Source organism: Phoxinus phoxinus (genome assembly GCF_949152265.1).
Source record: "Phoxinus phoxinus genome assembly, chromosome: 18".
Classification (NCBI taxonomy): Eukaryota; Metazoa; Chordata; class Actinopteri; order Cypriniformes; family Leuciscidae; genus Phoxinus; species Phoxinus phoxinus.
In genome coordinates this window covers 25,139,181-25,159,674 of record NC_136893.1, presented here as the reverse complement: position 1 = coordinate 25,159,674, position 20,494 = coordinate 25,139,181, and the positions used below count along the sequence as shown (strand labels likewise).

The window sequence follows — 20,494 nt, the reverse complement described above, 5'->3', positions numbered from 1 at the left end:
TTGTACCCTTTAAAAAGGCACCACTTTTTTATTTATTTATTATTATTTCATGTTGTTTCTATGGTTACCATTAACTTCTATTATAATGAACAAACTGAACCAAATACTAAATATGAATTGTTTATTGCATATTTTAGATACATTTTAATACATACACTTCCATGCACCTGGGAAAAGAAGCTAGTAATAGATTAATATCAATGAATAGAATACACAAACAAATAGGCCTATACAAGAAACCTGTGTATAAGAAATGCATCGGATTATTGACGCCAAACCTGTGATATTATTTTTCTGAGTAACATGAATGTGATTTGAGAGCATGAGGGAAGATTTTCAGTACACAGTACAAGTACACAGTCAAACAATACAATTTCACACAGAAAAGTTGATAGTAATTGTCATAATTCCTGTTTTGTGGACTTTTTGTCATTTTCTGTGCCATGTTTTGTAGTCCTTTGTAGTTGTTCTTGTTTTTTAGCCTCCCCAGGTGTTTCCTATTAGCCACGCCCCCTTGTTGTCCTGTTTAGCTTATTTGCCTGTGTATTTAAGCCCTGCGTCTTGTTACGCTATGTTTTAAATAAGTTGTTAACTTTTGAGTTTATTTACTAAAAATGCTGCACTTGGATACTGCTTCAGCTGCATCGTTACAATAATAATAAGTTGTGGTGCAGGTAATTTACAAGTTCAATGTTGCCTCTTTTCAGATTTAGAAATGTAACTTAACTGGTTGTTCTGGACATCTGGGGAAACAAAACTGATAATACCCATTCACAGCATAATAATTATTGGCTAGTAAAGGGCTTTAAAATAGTATTTGAAAGAACGAGGGCAGCATAGGGTAATAAACAAAAAAAGACATAACTATAGTTAGACCAATTGTGTTATTCATAACAAACGCCAGCAGAAATCAGATATTAATTCGTTATATCAGCAATTTGAAGAGACTAGTTGTACAAAATAGCCTACATTGAATTGAATGACTAAAACGATCTAATACATAAGTCAAAGATTTCCATTTGTTCATTAGATTAGTTAGCATCGCGGCTCAAATCTTCATACCACATTCTGTGCAATAAACGAGTGGTAAACACTGTAAAAACGATAAATATTTTATTAATTTAGTTTATATATGTAGGTGTGTGTTTGAATAGTGAGTATAGACTCTGTATTTGTAGCCTATTTCTTTGGCGAGTTTACAAACCTTAACGGAGAGCCGAACAAACAGCTGAAGCTTTGATGAGAGGAGCCGTTACTTTCTTACATTTTTAAGTCCCTTAAATAGGATATTTGAGGCAACTTTAGTTTTTACAGTGTAGGCTAGCTATGACAGTTTTAAAAGACCAAATTCAGCCATGTCACGTGACCCCACCCATCTCTGACCCAAACACTCGATGAGAGGTAAAAAACAAACAAAAAAACGTCTCTCTCTCTCTTTCTCTCCGAAACCTGCACATGTATCGCACCGAAATCAATGTTACAGATGAGGATGACATATATGATCTGGATCACGAGGCTGTTTACTTTTTTAATAATATTGAATTGCATGGTTTTGGTCTATTACAATAAACACAACACCTCTGGGTAAGTAAAACATTTGATCCTAATGATTTTATAGCTCTGGTTCCCTCGACAAAACTTTTCGTTTAACGCAAACCATACGCTCTGTTATCAACAAAAGTTTATGATCGCCTACTTAATTGCATTTGGTCCATCAATATAATTTTCAATTTCCATAGGTTAATGAATTTTGAAGCCTAAATACAATCGGCTTGCATCAGGCTATTGTGATTGTCAAAACATTTGGTAGGCTATAGCCTTCTAAACAATTGCATTATATTTAGTGACAGCATTACAATGTTTACATGGTGCAAGGACTGGTAGGCTATTGTTTTTATTATTTCTTGGATACACATTTTACAATTTCAATTAAATTATTGTGGTTTGATTCCGATCTTTATTCAATATCGATTCATTTTGATTAATGGGTCAGATGCGGTGACATTTTGGCTTCATAAGTGTTGGGGGGGAAAAGTACATGATTTTCATGGTTTTAGCATTCTACTAAAATAGTAATGTTTAACTAAGGAATACATATCGGTCAAGCTCAGGGACTCAAAACATTATAATTATGGGTAGATTGTTCAGACACTGTCCATGAAATACATAGTTATCACACACAACATGTTAATAATTTAAATGTTAATCAATAATGAGCTTTTCTTGGATAGTATATGTCCCTTATGCCATTTTAATTTTTTTTTTTTTCTTGAAACAAGCAAAACAATTTTTGATGAATAGTATATGACTTGATTATTTTAAAAAAGGTAGGATACTTTAGGATGGTAAATAATAACAAAAAATGTGGCTCAAAAACATATGCTGTTAGTGCTCCTCATTTCACAAAATACGACAAAAGTATGCCAAAAATGTAACATTGCTGTCAAATTATTATTTAAAAAGACTTGTCTAACAGGGTGGAACAACAGGTTCAGGTTTGGGGGAGGGACACAAACAATAGCTATGTGGTTCCTTATCACAATCAATCATGGTGGCAAAACAATTAGCTTTTCAGATGACAAATATTTCAAATATTTACAAATTGGAGAAGACAGACATTATAAATAAGATGCACCGATTCCGATTTCCGATTTTTCACTGAGTTTGACCTGCCGATGCCGATTTTAGCCGATTCCGATTTAATTTTTTCTAACCACTTTACAGCACATCAATATATAAATAATAAAATAAATACAATTATATTTATATTAATTATATAAATAAAAATAAAAATGTATATTTATTTTCTAACTTTTCTTTAATAGAAAATTTTGCATAAAACATAGCACATTTTTTGAACAGATAATCGCTATAAAATAGAACTATATAATTACTCCTGGTGTGGGAAATTCACACACATCTAAAGTGCAGTGTTATGGAAGAACCATTTTCTTCTTTTCACATCCCATTTTTATATATATATATATATATATATTTAGCAAACTAAACTTATGTATGAAAACAGGTAATAGCAATAAAATAATATATAAATAACAAATAAAAATAAAATAAATATAGCCTTGCAGAAGTTGCAGTATTTTAGAAGTTGGTCCTTAATAAACTTGATAGTCTTGAAGTTTGTTAGGATGGGGATGTGTGCAACAATTGCATGTAAATGGTAAACAACAAAAACAACCAAGAAAACACCTCTGATCTTGTCTTTCCAGTCATACTTCCACATGTTTACAAGACAGCAAAAAAAAAATGTACACGTGATTTGGGCATGTACCTGTCTGTGTAGGCTATTACATAAATTAAAGAAAGCTTATTTGTATATTCTGACTAGTTTACTCGTTTTTATTTATTTATTATAAAACACCATATAGGCTACTTTTACCCAAACTGAATAATAATACAAAGTTTAAATGGGTAAATTTTCTATAAATATTTTAGAGTCTTCTCCAGTTCTCATTAAAACACACTAGACATGCAAATTCTGTGCATTTTGGGCACTTTTTGTGTGAAATCATATTTATTTTGTCGATCAAAAGTGTGCTTTCACTTTAATTGAGCGTGAGCAGCGCAGCAAAATGAATGGGAGTCAATGTAATGCTAACAGCAGGTGATGGTCTGCTACAATGGCGGCCCCGGCGAGGCTTCAGTTTCCGGCAGATGGATTACCCCCTTGAATTTGCCGCGCTTCTGTCTGACAAAAAACGGTGAAAAGCGGCGTTTTGTATAATATTATAATCAGCTCCTCCCTTTTCTTCAAAGTTCAGCCCATCTAATGAAGTAGATGGAAAGACATGTTGTAGATTGTCGATCTGAATGGCGATCCGCCTTAATAGTCCAGGCGTTTTTCAGCCAAAATGGGGGTCAGCCGTGAACAAATTGCAACAGAATCAAACTCAACTGATTTTGTATCCTCCTTATGTCCTCATGAGTAAGGGAAAAAAAGCCCAGAGGAATCCCATTAGGGGAAAGTTCAGAAAAAGACCCAAATATATCCTATTCATACGCCTATTCATTATTTTTCTCACATGAATAGGGTAAAAAATTTAACATTTAGATATCACCATGAAAATGACTGAGTTGATTACGTATATCAAGACAAACAAAAAATGTATTACAAGTTTTTTTTTTATTGCTTGTTAACATGGACAAACGGTGCATAATCTAATTACAGATGTGCTGATTTGCATAAATACCACAACAGATCTGTAGTAGAGCACATTTGGGAGTCTGCTCAAGCTGTCGCATCAGTCTTTTCACATTTATTGCAACACAGTACATAACACAAATGCAATAGCATGTCACGCTGTAGGCGTCTTACAACAGTTCCCACACGAGCGATTTATAGATTATCATGACAAAATATGCTAATCAATTACTTGAAGATAGTTAACTCCACATCAGCTAAATACATTAATCAACTAGCCATTCATAAATGTCCTGTTGCATTCTACATGTTGTCACTTCTTGTTGAGTCTCACCATCATTGTCTGAACAAGGCAGAACAGTTTCTGACATTTCAGTTCGTGTCTGCAAGCTGCCAAAGACACAAGCTGTTGTAGCTCTGCCCTCTTCTTGAAAGGAGGCCGGGAGCAGCAGCTCAACTGCATTTTAAAAGACACACACAAAACAACACATTTTTGCTCACCCTCAAAAAGGGACAATTTTAAAGGGCACCTATTATGGAATTTTGAAATGTACCTTTCATGTAGTGTGTAACATAGATCTAAGTGAACAAAAACATCCTGCAAAGTTTGAAATATGAAAGTGCACCGTATATAAAGTTATTGTCTTTCAAAAGTAAGAGTCGACTCTGAGTCATTTTTATGAATCGTTAGAAGACCGAAGCTTTTTCTCTGACTAGATGACGTCAACTTGTCAAGTTATTTGAATACGATACGGCCACTTATTGCGCTCCAAGGCCAGCAGGAAAATATCATGGCGACGAGACGCTGTGTTCTGAAGTGCGACTCAAAAGCCAACTTTTTTCACCTGCCCAAGGAGGAGCATTTGAAGACTAAGTGGCTACAATTCATATATACAACTATACCACAGAAGTAGTCCGAGCCTTGTGCTTTGTTCGCGCCATTTTGAAGACGATTGCTTTTTAAATGCAATCAAACTGGGATTCGCGAGCCGGCTGATATTGAAGAAAGGTTCAGTTCCAAGTGTATTTGCATCAGCTTCCTCCTCCGTATCACAACTTGTAAGTGTTATTAATAATTGTTGCTTTTATGTTTTATGTAGCATGCTTAATTATTTTGTTTGTTGAGTAAGCACCGTTTAGCTTCTAGGTCTTCAATGACAATTGTATTGATATATGTGAAGTGTTTGTCGTTGTCTTAAAGAATAGAGTAATACCTCTGCATTACGCAATACGTAACTGCATTTTTTTTTTTTTGTAAAAACGTTATGTTTATGCATCGGGCTAATGCAAACAAAGACTGATTGTGCTTTTACAATATGAACTGCTCACTAACATTTAAATTCTTTATCTTATTTTTAGTTTTTTATTACAAACTACAAAGCAGAGGCCTATAATCATTATTATAACACAATTTAATTGATAAAAGCATCATTGTACTCCGTGTTAAACAATAAGTATTATCTCTGTAAACACTGCTGGGTCATCTGACCAATCAAGCAGATTAGCGTCGCGCAGAGGAGGGGTTTGGAAAAATGAGTCGCTGAACGAATCATTTGGGAGTCGGTGAGCAAATCAGGTAAAAATAAATGCATATTATACGACAACAAAAGTGTTTTTTGACATTGCATGCATGTAAAACTGTTGTTGGGGACTCTCTAAACAACATTAGGAACATTTTAAATGTCATAATAGGTGCCCTTTAACATGCTATAAAAAATGATCTATGGGGTATTTTGAGCTAACTTCACATACACACTCTGTTTTATTTTACATCTTGTTAAAAGGGGCATTATACCACCCCTTTAACTCTGTTAGCTCTCCCCTCCTCGGATGACGAGCAGGGCGCGTACTTTGCCCGGTCCGAACCGTCAGAACTTATCTGGAGCGCTCTAGCCAGTTTCGGCAATTAGAGCAACTATTTGTGTGCTTCGGAGGTCGCTCTAAAGGGATGCCAGTTACGAAGCAGAGATTATCCCGCTGGGTAGTTGATGCTATAGCCCTGGCTTATGCTTCAGTGGGCTCCGAATGCCCGGTTGGAGTGAGGGGCAACTCCACTTGGGGAATGGCCTCCTCCATGGTTTGGTCCAGAGGAGTCGCCATAGGGGATATTGGTGCGGCAGCCGGCTGGTCTTTGCCATCTACCTTCACTAGGTTTTATAGCTTGGTTGTCCCTGCCCTCCAGGCATGGATTTTGTCCGCTTAGTTGTCCTGCACCCGTGGTCCTGAAAGTCTTTGCTGAGGCTCCAGCACAATCATTTATCGCTTATACGCAGTGCTATGGTATATCACTCCCCAAAGTGTTTTTTTACGCAATGTAAGAGACTGTTTAGAAAGGGAACACTCAGGGAACTGAGATTACGTTAATAACTGGAGAGTTGCGTGAAACATTGCGTAAAACGTGATTTGGGGAAATATATACTGTGCTATAAGCGTAGAACAGAAGCCTTTCGGTTAGTAACTGAAGATTTTCTGAGACACAAAAATGTGGCATCTCTGTACCACTCAAAAACCATGGGTTGTAGGAAAAAGGTGGATGATTTTTTTTGACAATTTGTTTGTTGGTGGTTGGTGGACTGTTATTAAAAAGTTTATATAAAAACTGCCTTATACATGCATACATACATGCATACATCTTCTTCCGCTTATCCGGGGATGGGTCACAGGGCCAGCAGTCTAAGCAGAGATGCCCAGACTTCCTTCTCCCCAGACACTTCCTCCAGCTCTTCCGGGGGGACATCGAGGCGTTCCCAGGCCAGCCGGGAGACATAGTCTCTCCAGCGTGTGCTAGGTCTTCCCCGGGGTCTCCACCTGGTGGGACGTGCCCGGAACACCTTCCCGGGAAGGCGTCCAGGAGGCATCCGGAATAGATCCTGAGCCACCTCAGCTGGCCGCTCTCAAAGTGGAGGAGAAGCGGCTCTAATCTGAGCTCCTCCCGAGTGACCGAGTTCCTCACCCTATCTCTAAGGGATCGCCCAGCCACTCTGCGGAGAAAGCTCATTTCGGCCGCCTGTATCTTGTTCTTTCGGTCATGATCCACAGCTCATGACCATAGGTGAGAGTAAGAATGTAGATTGACCGATAAATCGAGAGCTTTGCCTTGCAGCTCAGCTCCTTCTTCACCACGACAGACCGGTACATCGACCGCATTACTGCTGAAGCTGCACCGATCCGTCTGTCAATCTCCCGTTCCATCCTTCCCTCACTCGTGAACAAAACCCCAAGATACTTGAACTCCTCCACTTGAGGCAGGAACTCTCCACCAACCTGAAGTAGGCAAGCCACCCTTTTCCGACTGAGAACCATGGCCTCGGATTTGGAGGTGCTGATTCCCATCCCAGCCGCTTCACACTCGACTGCAAACCGTCCCAGTGCACGCTGAAGGTCCTGGTCTGATGGGGCCAGCACGACAACATCATCCGCAGAAAGCAGAGACGAAATTGTGTGGTCCCCAAACCCGACACCCTCCGTCAAGAGACCAAAACAGATTTTCATTTTGTCTCGTTTACAGATTTTATTTTCAGCTTTTATTTTATTGCAAGCAGCCTAGTAAAACCTGTGCGACACTACAACTTATCCTGGAATAAGATAATACAGATTTGTCGGGAAAGATGGCTGAAATGTGCAGCTTGTCTTAAAGGGATAGTTCACCCAAAAATGAAAATTATCCCATGATTTACTTACACTCAAGCCATCCTAGGTGTATATGACTTTCTTATTTCTGACGAATACAATCAGAGATATATTAAAAAATGTCTTGGCTCTTTCAAGCTTTATAATGGCAGTGAATGGAGGGTGAGATTTTGAAGCCCCAAAAAGTAAATCCATCCATCTTAAACGTTCTCCATATGGCTCTGGGGGTTAATAAAGGTCTTCTTTATAGACTAAAAAAGAGTAACTACTGATCTGACATATTGACGAACGCGGAAGCGCAATGGATAGAGCAAAACAAAACACCGGTAGTGAATTAGCAGTCTAAAACGAGAATTTTTCAAGAAAAATGTAGAGGGGATTTCAATATAAGAGAAGAGAAGCTTGTGTTTGTTGCCCAGCCCTATTTGTTTGAACGGTAGGAGGCGTCAAAGATTACGCTGCTCCTACATCGGCGTCAGGGGTTACTCTTTTGCCATTAGTCAACTTGCATAGGCCGTCTGCTGGAACCTTATTATTTTATTCTATAAAGTTATATATATGGATTTTTACAAAAATACATGGCTTCTCTTCAGAAGGCCTTTATTAACCCACTGGATCCGTATGGATCACTTTTATGATGGATGGATGCTTCTAAAACTCAGTTACTATTCACTCCCATTATAAAGCTTGGAAGAGCAAGGATCATTTTAAATATAGCTCTGATTGTGTTCGTCTGAAAAAAGAAAGTCATATACACCTAGGATGGCTTGAGGGTGAGTAAATCATGGGACAATTTTCATTTTTGGGTGAACTATCCCTTTAAGATCTTCTAAAGTGTATGAAATGTGCTATATAAATAAACTTGCCTTGCCTAAAGTGTAGGAAACTCAGAAGCGGAGACCAGGAGACTCGGGTGTATCTTCAGCAGGATTCGTTATTGAGAACACTAGCTGTTGGTACTGTAGCTGCAGTCATCAAGACTCACAGCGCTGTAGTCATCGAAATCTCTACTAAGGCATTGTACATTGTAGAGTTTATACTTTTCAAAGAGGGGAGGGATTACATAAAGGAGGAGACTCTGAACAAAGCATGCAAATGAAGTAGGCGTTAGCTCGTTACCAAACTTTCCGTGGCTATAATCACATCAGCATAAGTTATTCAGAGCATTGAGGCGAATCCAATCAGCCTGACTAGATTTCTCAAACCTTAACATTATCATAGAGACAAAGGCACAGCTGTATCTTGAGCTTAATGGTCAGGAAGTGCATAAAGACAAAAGCTAATGTCAGACACCTGAATTGCTTGACTTAATCTTCTTTGAACCTCTTCATCTATGCCTCAAATGCTACCTTCTGTCTACAAAAATGTCTATATTGGTCTATATAAAAAGTTTATATTGGAACCTAAATTAAACCTTTAATAAATTTGCAACACAACAGATCCCATGGGGCCTGTAAATTGTATAATACATTTATACACTTCTACATCTACATTTATACATTAAAATTTATATGATGACAATCTCGATTATGTTCAGGTAATTAATCGCACTGTTTTTTTAGATTAATCACACCTAATATTAAAATTTAATAAAATAAACGTCTTTACATTCACATCAGAGTCTAGAAACGTCACTTTATGAAAATGATCAGCTACCTGTAGCTACATGATCCCTTACTTATCAGTCATTTTATGAAATTAAAAAGAAGAAAAATGCTTTAATGCTCTATAAAACAACCTGAGCTGCAGAACCAAGACTTCTCCAGCTTGTCTGGTCGATTTTAATCATTGTACAAAAGGTAGACAGATACTTAGACAACTGATCAACTGTAAGAGGCAATTTCACTGATCAGACGAACACAGTGTGCGTTTATATTTTGATTAAATTAATATGTTCCTACCGATGTTAAATCTAAACCTATACACCCTTGACTAACTTCTGCCATTTTAAATTAAGCCCTACAAACCACCATTTCAAAAGCAGGAATGGTAATTTTGTCATATTGTTATGAGTGTGTTTGTGAGATGTTTGTTGTTCTTTTCATGAGAGATGAGACGGGAGAAGATGTTTCACAGTTGCGCTGCACAACAGTCCGTCAGGCATTTTCCATCATCACTCCAGCAAGGTTAGTCCAGTTTCATTTACATGCCTTTCCACACATTATTTCAATGTTTTCATCAATTGACAGAACATCCTACAGATAATTTCTCTCATTCTTTATGATAGCAGTCATTTGAGTACTGATATGACAAGCTTCTCTGAGAAAGTCTCTGAGTTACTGACCTGCCCATACAAGTCCAATATCACCCAAAGGGAGCTGAATAGGTGAGTGGATCTTCCTCTCTGTCTTTCTTTCATGTAAACATGCTTGATCAATGCATTTATTCACCATTCACCATCAACACACACTGACTCTGTTTCAAAAGCTACTGAGGTGCTGCCTTCCGCATATTGGCAGCTACTTCTTTGACCATTTACTGCACTTTGATATCCTTCTTGTTCTGGGTAAAAATCCCTGCTCGCAAAGAAGTACTTTTTCAAAGTTCAGGAACTTTCGGGGGTGGGACTTGGCCGCTGAAAATGCTGATTGTTTAAAATCCTTGTAAAGTCAACATTAAGTATGTGTTCTGAGTTTGTCACACCACAGAAAAATGTGTTATTAGCCACCCAGCCAAATTTGAATGATTAAAAAAAGCTGCCAAGTAAATAAAATAAGCTATCAAAATCTTGAAAAAATTAGCAGTATTCTCTGCTCTCCAACGCTGGGGAGTGTCCGCTGGCTGCGCTGAAACCACGGGAAGATGAAGGCCAAGGCGGGAGATAGTCGGTTCGGCTACATTCACCAGTAACAGCGGATTATCAGTTGTCTCCGACGAAAGTTTTATAAAACTATCCTGTGTAAAAGGATCACTACAGAGGCGGGTGTTGGTAGTGAACCTCTGCTCTCCATCAAGGTGGCTCTTCCCAAAATGAATTCACCTCTTCTTGATATGGTAGTTTTTCGGAAATTTAAATAAGGACACTGATCTGTTTTGTAAGTGATCGCATCCAGGTAATACGTATTTCCATGACGAAGGTATAGCTAGCTAGAAAACTGTAGGCTGTAGTAGTAACTAATAGTAGGCCTACTGACAGTAACTCGCGATTGAGCGGCAAACTGATGTTAATGTGCTCTATTGTTAGGAGCGGGGCTAGCGTGTCATCGACAGTAGGGGCGGGGCCAAGAGCTCAGTGCGTCATCGACAGTAGGGGCGGGGCCAGGAGCTCAGTGGCTCCAGTGCATCATCGACAGTAGGGGCGGGGCCAGGAGCTCAGTGGCTCCAGTGCATCATCGACAGTAGGGGCGGGGCCAGGAGCTCAGTGGCTCCAGTGCATCATCGACAGTAGGGGCGGGGCCAGGAGCTCAGTGGCTCCAGTGCTTCATCGACAGTAGGGGCGGGGCCAGGAGCTCAGTGGCTCCAGTGCATCATCGACAGTAGGGGCGGGGCCAGGAGCTCAGTGGCTCCAGTGCATCATCGACAGTAGGGGCGGGGCCAGGAGCTCAGTGGCTCCAGTGCATCATCGACAGTAGGGGCGGGGCCAGGAGCTCAGTGGCTCCAGTGCATCATCAACAGTAGGGGCGGGGCCAGGAGCTCAGTGGCTCCAGTGCATCATCGACAGTAGGGGCGGCTGTGATGTCCGACTGGGAATCGTACCCGGGTCTCCTGAGTAGCAGGCGGGAACACTACCTCGGTGCCACAAGGTGGTGTGTTTTGACTCAAAATGCAGAGACTGAGACAGTAATTCAGTTCAAGGACTTTACTTGAAAAGCAGGGCAACAAGATCCAGGAAGGAGCAGGCAAAAAACAAAAGTCAAAATCCAGGCAAAAAGTCAAAGTCCACAATATTAGTCAGAATCAGTGAATAATCCAGAAGCAGAAGGCAAACTCGTAATCCAAGAAACAGGCAGGTACAGGTCGGGAACAAGCATCAATAATAGGGAAAAAATACTCTGAGAAAATAACAAACAGGTTTAGTCAACAGGACTGCACCAGTGTCAACTCAAGACTGAGCAAAGAACTCAATACGGCAGGGGTATTAAATAGGCACTTTAACAAGGTTCAGGTGAAAATAATAAATCAATAATGAGAACATGTGACAGGCATGAAACAAAAAGAAACACTGAGGACCTCACATGGCCAAAAAACTAACAACTGTCACATAATTCATGACAGCGGGGCCAGGAGCTCAGTGGCTCCAGTGCATCATCGAGCCTATGCGGCTTATGCGTGATCTCAATCGGAAAGGTTTACAGATTCATTATGCAACAGGAAGCTCACACTACAGCTTGACTGTCATGAATGCACTCATTTGCTCAATCCCCTGTGGATTACAGGTAATAATTTTTCTTGCACAGAACGATAATTTTGCTTCATAAGCCCCCATTGTACCGTCAGGAGCCACGGGTATTTTATTTTTTTTTACTCTCAAAGTGATGAATGAAAAATGTAAATAAAAAAAAGTTGGGAAAAAATGTTCAGTACAATGTAGGCTACTTGTAATTGTGTTGATGTTGTATTACAGGTTTGGTGGTATGGTTAGGTTTAAGGGTGGCTTAAATTGTAAGGGAAGTGTCAACATTTTGTAATTACAGAAATGCATCACAGCTGTAATTACATGCAGGGATTTTTTTAAATATATTTGTACAATGTAAAAACATGTACACATAAGTGCATTGTATCAAATTATTTATTTCAATCTAAGTAATTAAACCACTTCATATAAAGAGGCACTAAAAAAGCACAGACAACAAGCGTAGTGTTAGTTCTGGCAGGTCACGTTAGTCAAGCTCGCATCAGCTGATCCACATCTACCTATAGGAATACGACGCTTATTACCGTATACATATACGAATAAGCTCCTTCAGTATTATCAGCTGCTATCGTGTTTCTCAGGAGCGACCCTCCTCCCTCCCCAGCTCCACCTCTCGCCCAGTCAGGATTTGGCGTTCTGATTCCCCTTGAATCAGAATAAATTCTCGGATTATGTTGTACTTTAAAATCTTGAATTAAATATATTTGCATACATTCATGTTGGTTCTGTTCTGTTACCCCAAGGGGGGTTATTGATGCTCTCCCGGCTCTTATCTATGCTCGGCTGCGTGGATGCGCAGGGAGTTCTCGCCCAGAACAGAACCATACCGCCAATCCAAACTGTATGCTGATTGTCAATCATATTTGACGATAGTGGTCATGACAGAAATGATAAATATATAAATATCTCCTTTTGTGTTCATTCAAGAAAGAGGGTGATGACAAATAAATGAATGTTAGGATAAACTATTCTTTTAAAATGCTGCAGTCATCTCACTAGTTTATGGAACAGAGTGATAGACAATATGCCAGTACATTGTAGGCCAACATTTGCAACATTTTAAATTTGAAGTATTACTGTATATGTATTTAATATTTTTTTCTCTCTCTTCCTCTCTACATAAAGAGCATTGTTGCATTTTTGTTGTAATGCCTCAGGCCATTTATACCTGACGAAGCAAAACACAGCTGTGCATCAAATAATTCCCTATGAGTCTGACAGATATCCCAAATACACAATGAATGAAGCACTTCACAACATGCTACCTGAGGTATGTGTCATATACAGCCAAAATAATCCTTCTTGAAATATGAACTCTTAGTAGTATATTTATACTGTGTGAAAAACAACAACATGTTGTTCCAAAATGTTTATATCTGTTCCAATATCAAAATTAATTAATAATATATAAATCATAATATTTTTTTTTTTGGTATAGTGCTTCTCACAAAGAATAAAATATTGTCATAAAGGTGACAGTAACAGGATAAACACTTGGTTATATATGTATACATGTGTTGATGTTTTCGTCACAAAACTGTATGCAGATGTTTTTAATCTATTATAATGTAAAAATTGTTAATCACAATAATGCCCAAGACTGCATGTTGTAAAATATTTAGGCCCCCAAGCAACCCAGTTTTAAAACCCATGATCCACTGCAATTGACTCAATATTTATCAGGCCACAGTGATAGAAAATATATATAATGGGCTCTATCATACACCTGGCGCCAGGCGCGACAGAAGTGTTTTTTGCTAGTTTCAGTCCGACGCAGCTTTCATTTTCACGTCCTGCGCCACGTTGAATAGCAAATGCATTTGCGCCCATATGTGCGCCTATGAAAACGAGGTGTGTTCAGGCGGATTGTTGGCGCGTTGCTATTTTTAGGCGAACTGAAAAAGACTGCGCCATTGAGTGGCTGAAACCTGCTCTAAAGTCAATGGTGCAGTTTTTATTTTTTGTTATTTGAAGAGCGCGTTAGTAATGTGCGCCTATAGGCGGGTCCACAACACGAGTACACTCTGCTTATTACACACACACACTCTGCCTATTACACACACAGGGAGCACAGCAGCACACAAACTAGCCAAATATTAGTTACACACACACACTCTGCCTATTACACACACAGGGAGCACAGCAGCACACAAACTAGCCAAATATTAGTTACACACACACACTCTGCCTATTACACACACAGGGAGCACAGCAGCACACAAACTAGCCAAATATTAAAAATAAAAGGATTACAATGTAAAATATTATTGTGTACATATTATGGTGGAATCCGGCTTGTCCCGTAGATGGTCTGCTTGCGCTTTAACCTCTCACACACACACACAGCTTTAACCTCGCGCACGAGCAGATCCGTTTGCTCTCTGGAGAAGCGTTCAGTTTTTCCGCTTGCAGATTCCTCCATGTAGCGAATCCGCCATGGTGCGAGCACAACTGGCTTTTAAAGGGAATGGGAGATGAGACTGTTTGGTTTATTGCACATTACGCCCAAAACACACCCATTACTCATTAAGAGAATAGAGACAATCCTTTTAGACCACCGACCATTTTCCCCGCCGAAAAAAAAAAAAAAAAAAAAGAGTCTAAGGGCACCTATCTTGCACCCAGCGCAATTGACTTTGTACACCGACGCATGTATCATTCCTATTTTGCACCCGCGCACAGCGGACTTTTCCCTCCACAGACGCACGTCTGTAAATTAGGGAATGAACTTGCGGGGGCGGTTCAGCGAAAAGTGGAAGCGTGTTCCGGCGCAAACGTTCCCTGGTGGTATTTTGCAGTTTCAAAAAACAATTCACTGACTTTCACAAAACCACTGACCAGGAAAAACCTAGTCTAAAGACAGTGGCGCGTGCATGTTAGTCATATGCTATTGTAAGGGCGCATGCTTGGCCATAATGTAGCGTGCGAACAATGCGCATACACTTTGATTCTCTAATCTACACAGACGCAGCAGTTTTCATTTTTTGCAAATCATACATTATTACAAGGAAAAATATTACCACACGAGGCTGCGTTTGATACTTGCGTTTCAGATCGTTAAAATAGGGCCCTAAGAGTTTCTTCAAAAAGCCTGAAATAGTCTCTGAGTTTCAGTTTTTGAATTTCTTCAAAAAGTTTTTGGCAGCAGATTTCGCTTACGGCCATACCACTTTGAGTACGCCCGATCTCGCCTAATCTCGGAAGCTAAGCAAGGTCGGGCCTGGTTAGTACTTGGATGGGAGACCAGACCGCCTGGGAATACCAGGAGCTGTAAGCTTTTTTGGTTTAAACTAGCAAAAGTGTATTCGGACACGCCCTAAGTGCACTTGCGCTGTGCGCTTTAGACCATGCGTTTAAATAAATAGGGCCCAATGTGTTTAATGGACTCATTATTTGGTCTGAAGGCCTTTCCCTGGAGCGAGCGCCGTCTGGGCCGATGTGCTGTGGTGGGCAGTGGAGGGATCCTGAAGAACAGCAATTGTGGAAGAGAGATTGACAGCGCGGACTATGTCATCAGGTACAACCCAACTGTTGCACTCTACACAGAAAGCGTATAAAAGTGATTAACTTGACTACATTTCTGAGGATGTTTGCCCAGCTTGGTTTCTGAATGACAGCAAAGATCAATTCAACAACCCCCACATTTTAGAGGAGGGATGTTTGGTAAAGCTGGGTGTAGCAATGATTAATTACTCGGCATGCAATAGGCATTAGTCTATTGTTGAAAGACCGCACAAAAAACAATCTCTCTGGAATTTGAGCAATCTTAACCGATTAACTTTTCCGTTTGTGGCAGGTTTAACATGGCACCCGTTAATGACAGTGATGTTGGGCTAAAGACTGATTTACTCACAGTCAATCCCAGTCAGATCCGGAAAGGGTGAGAAACCATTTACAAAACAATATACACAATGTAAACATTTTATAGTTATTTAATTGTATTATTATGTTCTTGCTAGTGAATCTAAAACTTAGTGAGCTGCTTACGTTATCAATGGTGTACGCCAGGGGTCAGCAACCTTATGGCACGCGGACGGGTCACTGCTGAAGCGAATGGTTTTGAGGTTAAAATCTCACACTGTGGTGATAATCAAGTTTTTAATGTTGTTTACTCTTGTTTGTTTTGTCTTGTTGTTTCACTCTTCCACTTCTTCTTCTTGTTCAAACATATATGGGTGAATTAAACCAGTATTTCCAGTTGCCATTGTTGTGCAGTGCTGTTTACTAAAGTAAAGTTGGCAGAGTGGATCAGGCAGTCTGAGTTGCTGTGAGTGAGTGAGTGAGTAGAGGCGGGGCTAATTTGCATAATGACTCCACATATACTAAATGAAGCAAGGGTGTAGAGTTAAATTCAAGCTATTTTAAGGTATGAAGAAATTACAGATAAAAAATTTAAATATGTGATTTTGGTGATCAAAGATAAGTTTTAATGGATAGAATAATTGAGGGATGTTTATTTAAATTAAACACATACACCTCTTCAGCTATAGTCAGATGCCAGTGATTATCCCTCAGGGTGCCGACCCCTCTTATATGCTTTTGTTGAATCCATCAGCCACATTATTTCAATTTGTTTTTTAGATAATAGTATTTAACAACAGCCAAAGTCCTGGTTGAAAAATGACATTACCTATGATTCTGCAAAGAAATCTCCACCATTCAGAGAATCAAGACAAGCAAAGCAAACCACAACAGATCTGAACGGCCGCCCACTTCCATAAAACACTGCGAATATATTTCCACTCAATTTCAAATTACATATTTGTATGCATATTTTGCAGTGAAACATAAAATATATTGATTTTACATATATAATCAACATTTTAAAATCAATTATTTTATATTTCTCTATCGGTTTTAATTCAGTTGCCATTCGAAATGTTTCATGTTTCGCATTGTCGTTTTTTTATTAAAGCCATGAAGTACACAAGTTTTTGCTTCAAATCAAAGTTTTGTAATGTTGTCATTTAACCTGTACCTGGTTGATTTGATTTATAGCTTACAACTCTTAAATGTTTGTTATTGTTGCCTATATATATGCTTGATTTTCACACACACACACACACACACACACACACACACACACACACACACACACACACACACACACACACACACACACACACACACACACACACACACACACAGTGTACAGCTTTTTCTTTTAACTAAATGAATGTTTTGAGCACGTTCATATAATTTATATTCATTATTTTTAAAACTATTAGGTATACTGTTCGACTCATATATGTTAAATAATAAAATACATGGTTAAAATTATTTTGGACTGGCATGTTAAAGGGCACCTATTATGACATTTAAAATGTTCCTAATGTTGTTTTGGGAGTCCCCAACAACAGTTTTACGTGCATGCAATGACAAAAAACACTTTTGTTGTCGTATAATATGCATTTATTTTTACCTGATTTGCTCAACGACTCCCAAATGATTCGTTCAACGACTCACTTTTCCAAACCCCTCCTCTGCGCGACGCTAATCTGCGTTGATTGGTCAGATGACCCAGCAGTGTTTACAGAGATAATACTTATTGTTTAACACGGAGTACAATGATGCTTTTATCAATTAAATTGTGTTATAATAATGATTATAGTCCACTGCTTTGTAGTTTGTAGTAAAAAACTAAAAATAAGATAAAGAATTTAATGTTATGTTAGCGAGCATAGCCCAGAGTTCATATTGTAAAAGCACAATCAGTCTTTGTTTGCATTAGCCCGATGCATAAACATAACGTTTTTACAAAAATAAAAAAAATAAAATGTAGTTACGTTACTACGAGGTATTACTCTATTCTTTAAGACAACGACAAACACTTCACATATCTCAATACAATTGTCATTGAAGACCTAGAAGCTAAACGGTGCTTACTCAACAAACAAAATAATTATTAAGCATGCTATAAAACATAAAAGCAACAATTATTAATAACACTTACAGGTTGTGATACGGAGGAGGAAGCTGATGCAAATACACTTGGAACTGAACCTTCCTTCAATATCAGCCGGCTCGCGAATCCAAGTTTGATTGCATTTAAGTTGGTGAAGCAATCGTCTTCAAAATGGCGCGAACAAAGCACAAGGCTCGGACTATACTTCTGTGGTATAGTTGTATATATGAATTGTAGCCACTTAGTCTTCAAATGCTCCTCCTTGGGCAGATGAAAAAAGTTGGCTTTTGAGCCGCACTTCAGAACACAGCGTCTCGTCGCCATGATATTTTCCCTGCTGGCCTTGGAGCGCAATAAGTGGGCGTATCGTATTCAAATAACTTGACAAGTTGACGTCATCTAGTCAGAGAAAAAGCTTCGGTCTTCTAACGATTCATAAAAATGACTAATTGAAAGACAATAACTTTATATACGGTGCACTTTCATATTTCAAACTTTGCAGGATGTTTTTGTTCACTTAGATCTATGTTACACACTACATGAAAGGTACATTTCAAAATTCCATAATAGGTGCCCTTTAAGTAAAAATAAACAGAAACAATCTTTCCACCATAAACCGTCATTTCCACCACTACACCGTTTTTAAGGGGAAAAAAATAAGAATAACCAATGATGTGGATCTAAATGTATTTTAAATCAAGTATTAATACTTCATTACTTACAATATATGTGTGAGTGACTTTAAAAATGAAACGTAGACCTGAGCAAAAATGAAATGCTGTAGGCAAAAATCCCAACTCGTGGCATTTAGCAACTTCAAATAAAAATGTATGAAGTATTAGGTTTATTTTGTTACATGATTAGGTAGCCACTGATGTTGTTGACTGATACATAATCTTATATAATCAGTTTTACAATATTATATTGAAATAAAATACATTTAGATCCACATCATTGGTTAAGCTCACAGTGCCAAAAGTGCTGCTAGTTGGAGAATCACCCATCATGTGTAGAGATTTCCAAATCACGGTTATGCGTTTCCTTTCAGTTACAATAGACAGCTTGATAGGTTTTGGGGAACTTTTTTTTTTTTTGTGTGTGTGTGTGTATAAGAATGTCTATAAAGCCCATCGACAGCATGTTAATATGTTGGTGGTTTGTGTGTTTTTCTGCAGCTACAGAAATGTTCAAAAGCAACCAGGTCCATTAATGCAGCGCCTGAGTGTCTACGGTAACGCATCTCTGATCATGCCTGCTTTTGCGAGCCCGTTCAACACTCCGGTGTCAGTCAGCACTCTGAAAGCGCTCTGGCCTCCGAAGCCTGAGATGCAGGTGGTCTTCTTTAGCTCCAGCTACCTCAAGAACTTGGAGCGTGTATGGAAAGCGCGTGGGCTGAATGCGAGACGCCTCTCCACAGGTTTTATGCTAATCAATGTTGCACTAGAGCTGTGTGATCATGTGCACGTTTATGGATTCTGGCCGTTTGACGTCAATCTGGAAAAGCAGATTGTTCCACATCACTATTTTGACAACATAGGACCCAAACCTGGTGTTCACGCCATGCCAAAGGAATTTCTCCGCTTGCTACAGCTCCACAGCCAGGGGGCGCTAACACTGCACCTGCAGCCCTGCTCATGATTTGCATATTGACTGTGCTTTATTGTCTCTCATGGTTTAATTATATAAACAATTTTTTTCTAAAACATTTACAAGGGGTAAATGAGCTGTATAGACACTTTATTGGCTTGATGTGTACTTGACCTGTTGTGGATGATTTTAAACAAGAATGTTAACCTTTGTTGTTCAATGATTTTGCTAGTTTTTGAATAAAAAAGTATTATCCACCTCTGTGTCAGTACTTTCACACATATCAAGAAACCAATGTCCCTCTCAATAACTAATAATGCATCTAATATAGGAGATCTGCCATTCTTCTTTCTGCCCTGCCAGCAACTATTATAAACTGTCAATCTATGTAGAAAAACCTTCGGAAGTCAGTTCATGTTTTGACAGCAAAGGTGTCGATCCAGTTCAATGTTGTAGTGTCATCTGTACTCCTCTGTAAATCAAGCCAAACATTTGCCATCGTCTACATCCAGGAGCGACACAGGAACTGCAGAGAGCTTCTTGATCACCTCAGAAAGAGAAATGGACCATCAACTACAGTTTACATCCTCTGCTCCGCTCTTTGAGGCTGTGTGTGGACATGTCAAAGTCTTTGTACTGAAGAGTGTAAACTTGTATTATTACAGCAGGGGAAAATAACTAGAAATAGACAAGTCCGAAGAAATTAAACACAGAACTTAAATTAAACAGGTCTCGCATCTGTCAATCATGTCTTATTAATCAGATAAAAAAATTTATGTGTTCTTCACTTTTCTTCATTTTTTTTAAGTGATTACATCCTGCCCAAATATTTTATCATTGAAAGCAATGAGAACAAACA

General features: G+C 38.9%; 1 protein-coding gene across 4 annotated transcripts; it reads left to right on the top strand.

Annotated features, from left to right (window-relative positions):
- Positions 1-566: 566 nt before the first annotated feature.
- LOC306985822 (alpha-2,8-sialyltransferase 8E-like) lies at positions 567-19,915 on the top strand. Of its 4 annotated transcripts, none has more exons than XM_079588505.1 (7): positions 567-674; positions 9,838-9,915; positions 10,017-10,115; positions 13,269-13,413; positions 15,548-15,660; positions 15,940-16,023; positions 19,224-19,915. In XM_079588505.1, the coding sequence occupies exons 3-7, from the start codon at positions 10,036-10,038 to the stop codon at positions 19,684-19,686; spliced, it is 885 nt and encodes a 294-aa protein (XP_079444631.1). In that variant the 5' UTR covers positions 567-674; positions 9,838-9,915; positions 10,017-10,035; the 3' UTR covers positions 19,687-19,915. The 4 variants fall into 4 exon arrangements, with proteins under 4 accessions (XP_079444631.1, XP_079444632.1, XP_079444630.1 ...); XM_079588506.1 differs by lacking the exon at positions 567-674 and adding an exon at positions 838-1,401 and having other exon boundaries at positions 19,224-19,891; XM_079588504.1 differs by lacking the exon at positions 567-674 and adding an exon at positions 1,368-1,584 and having other exon boundaries at positions 19,224-19,893.
- Positions 19,916-20,494: the final 579 nt, after the last annotated feature.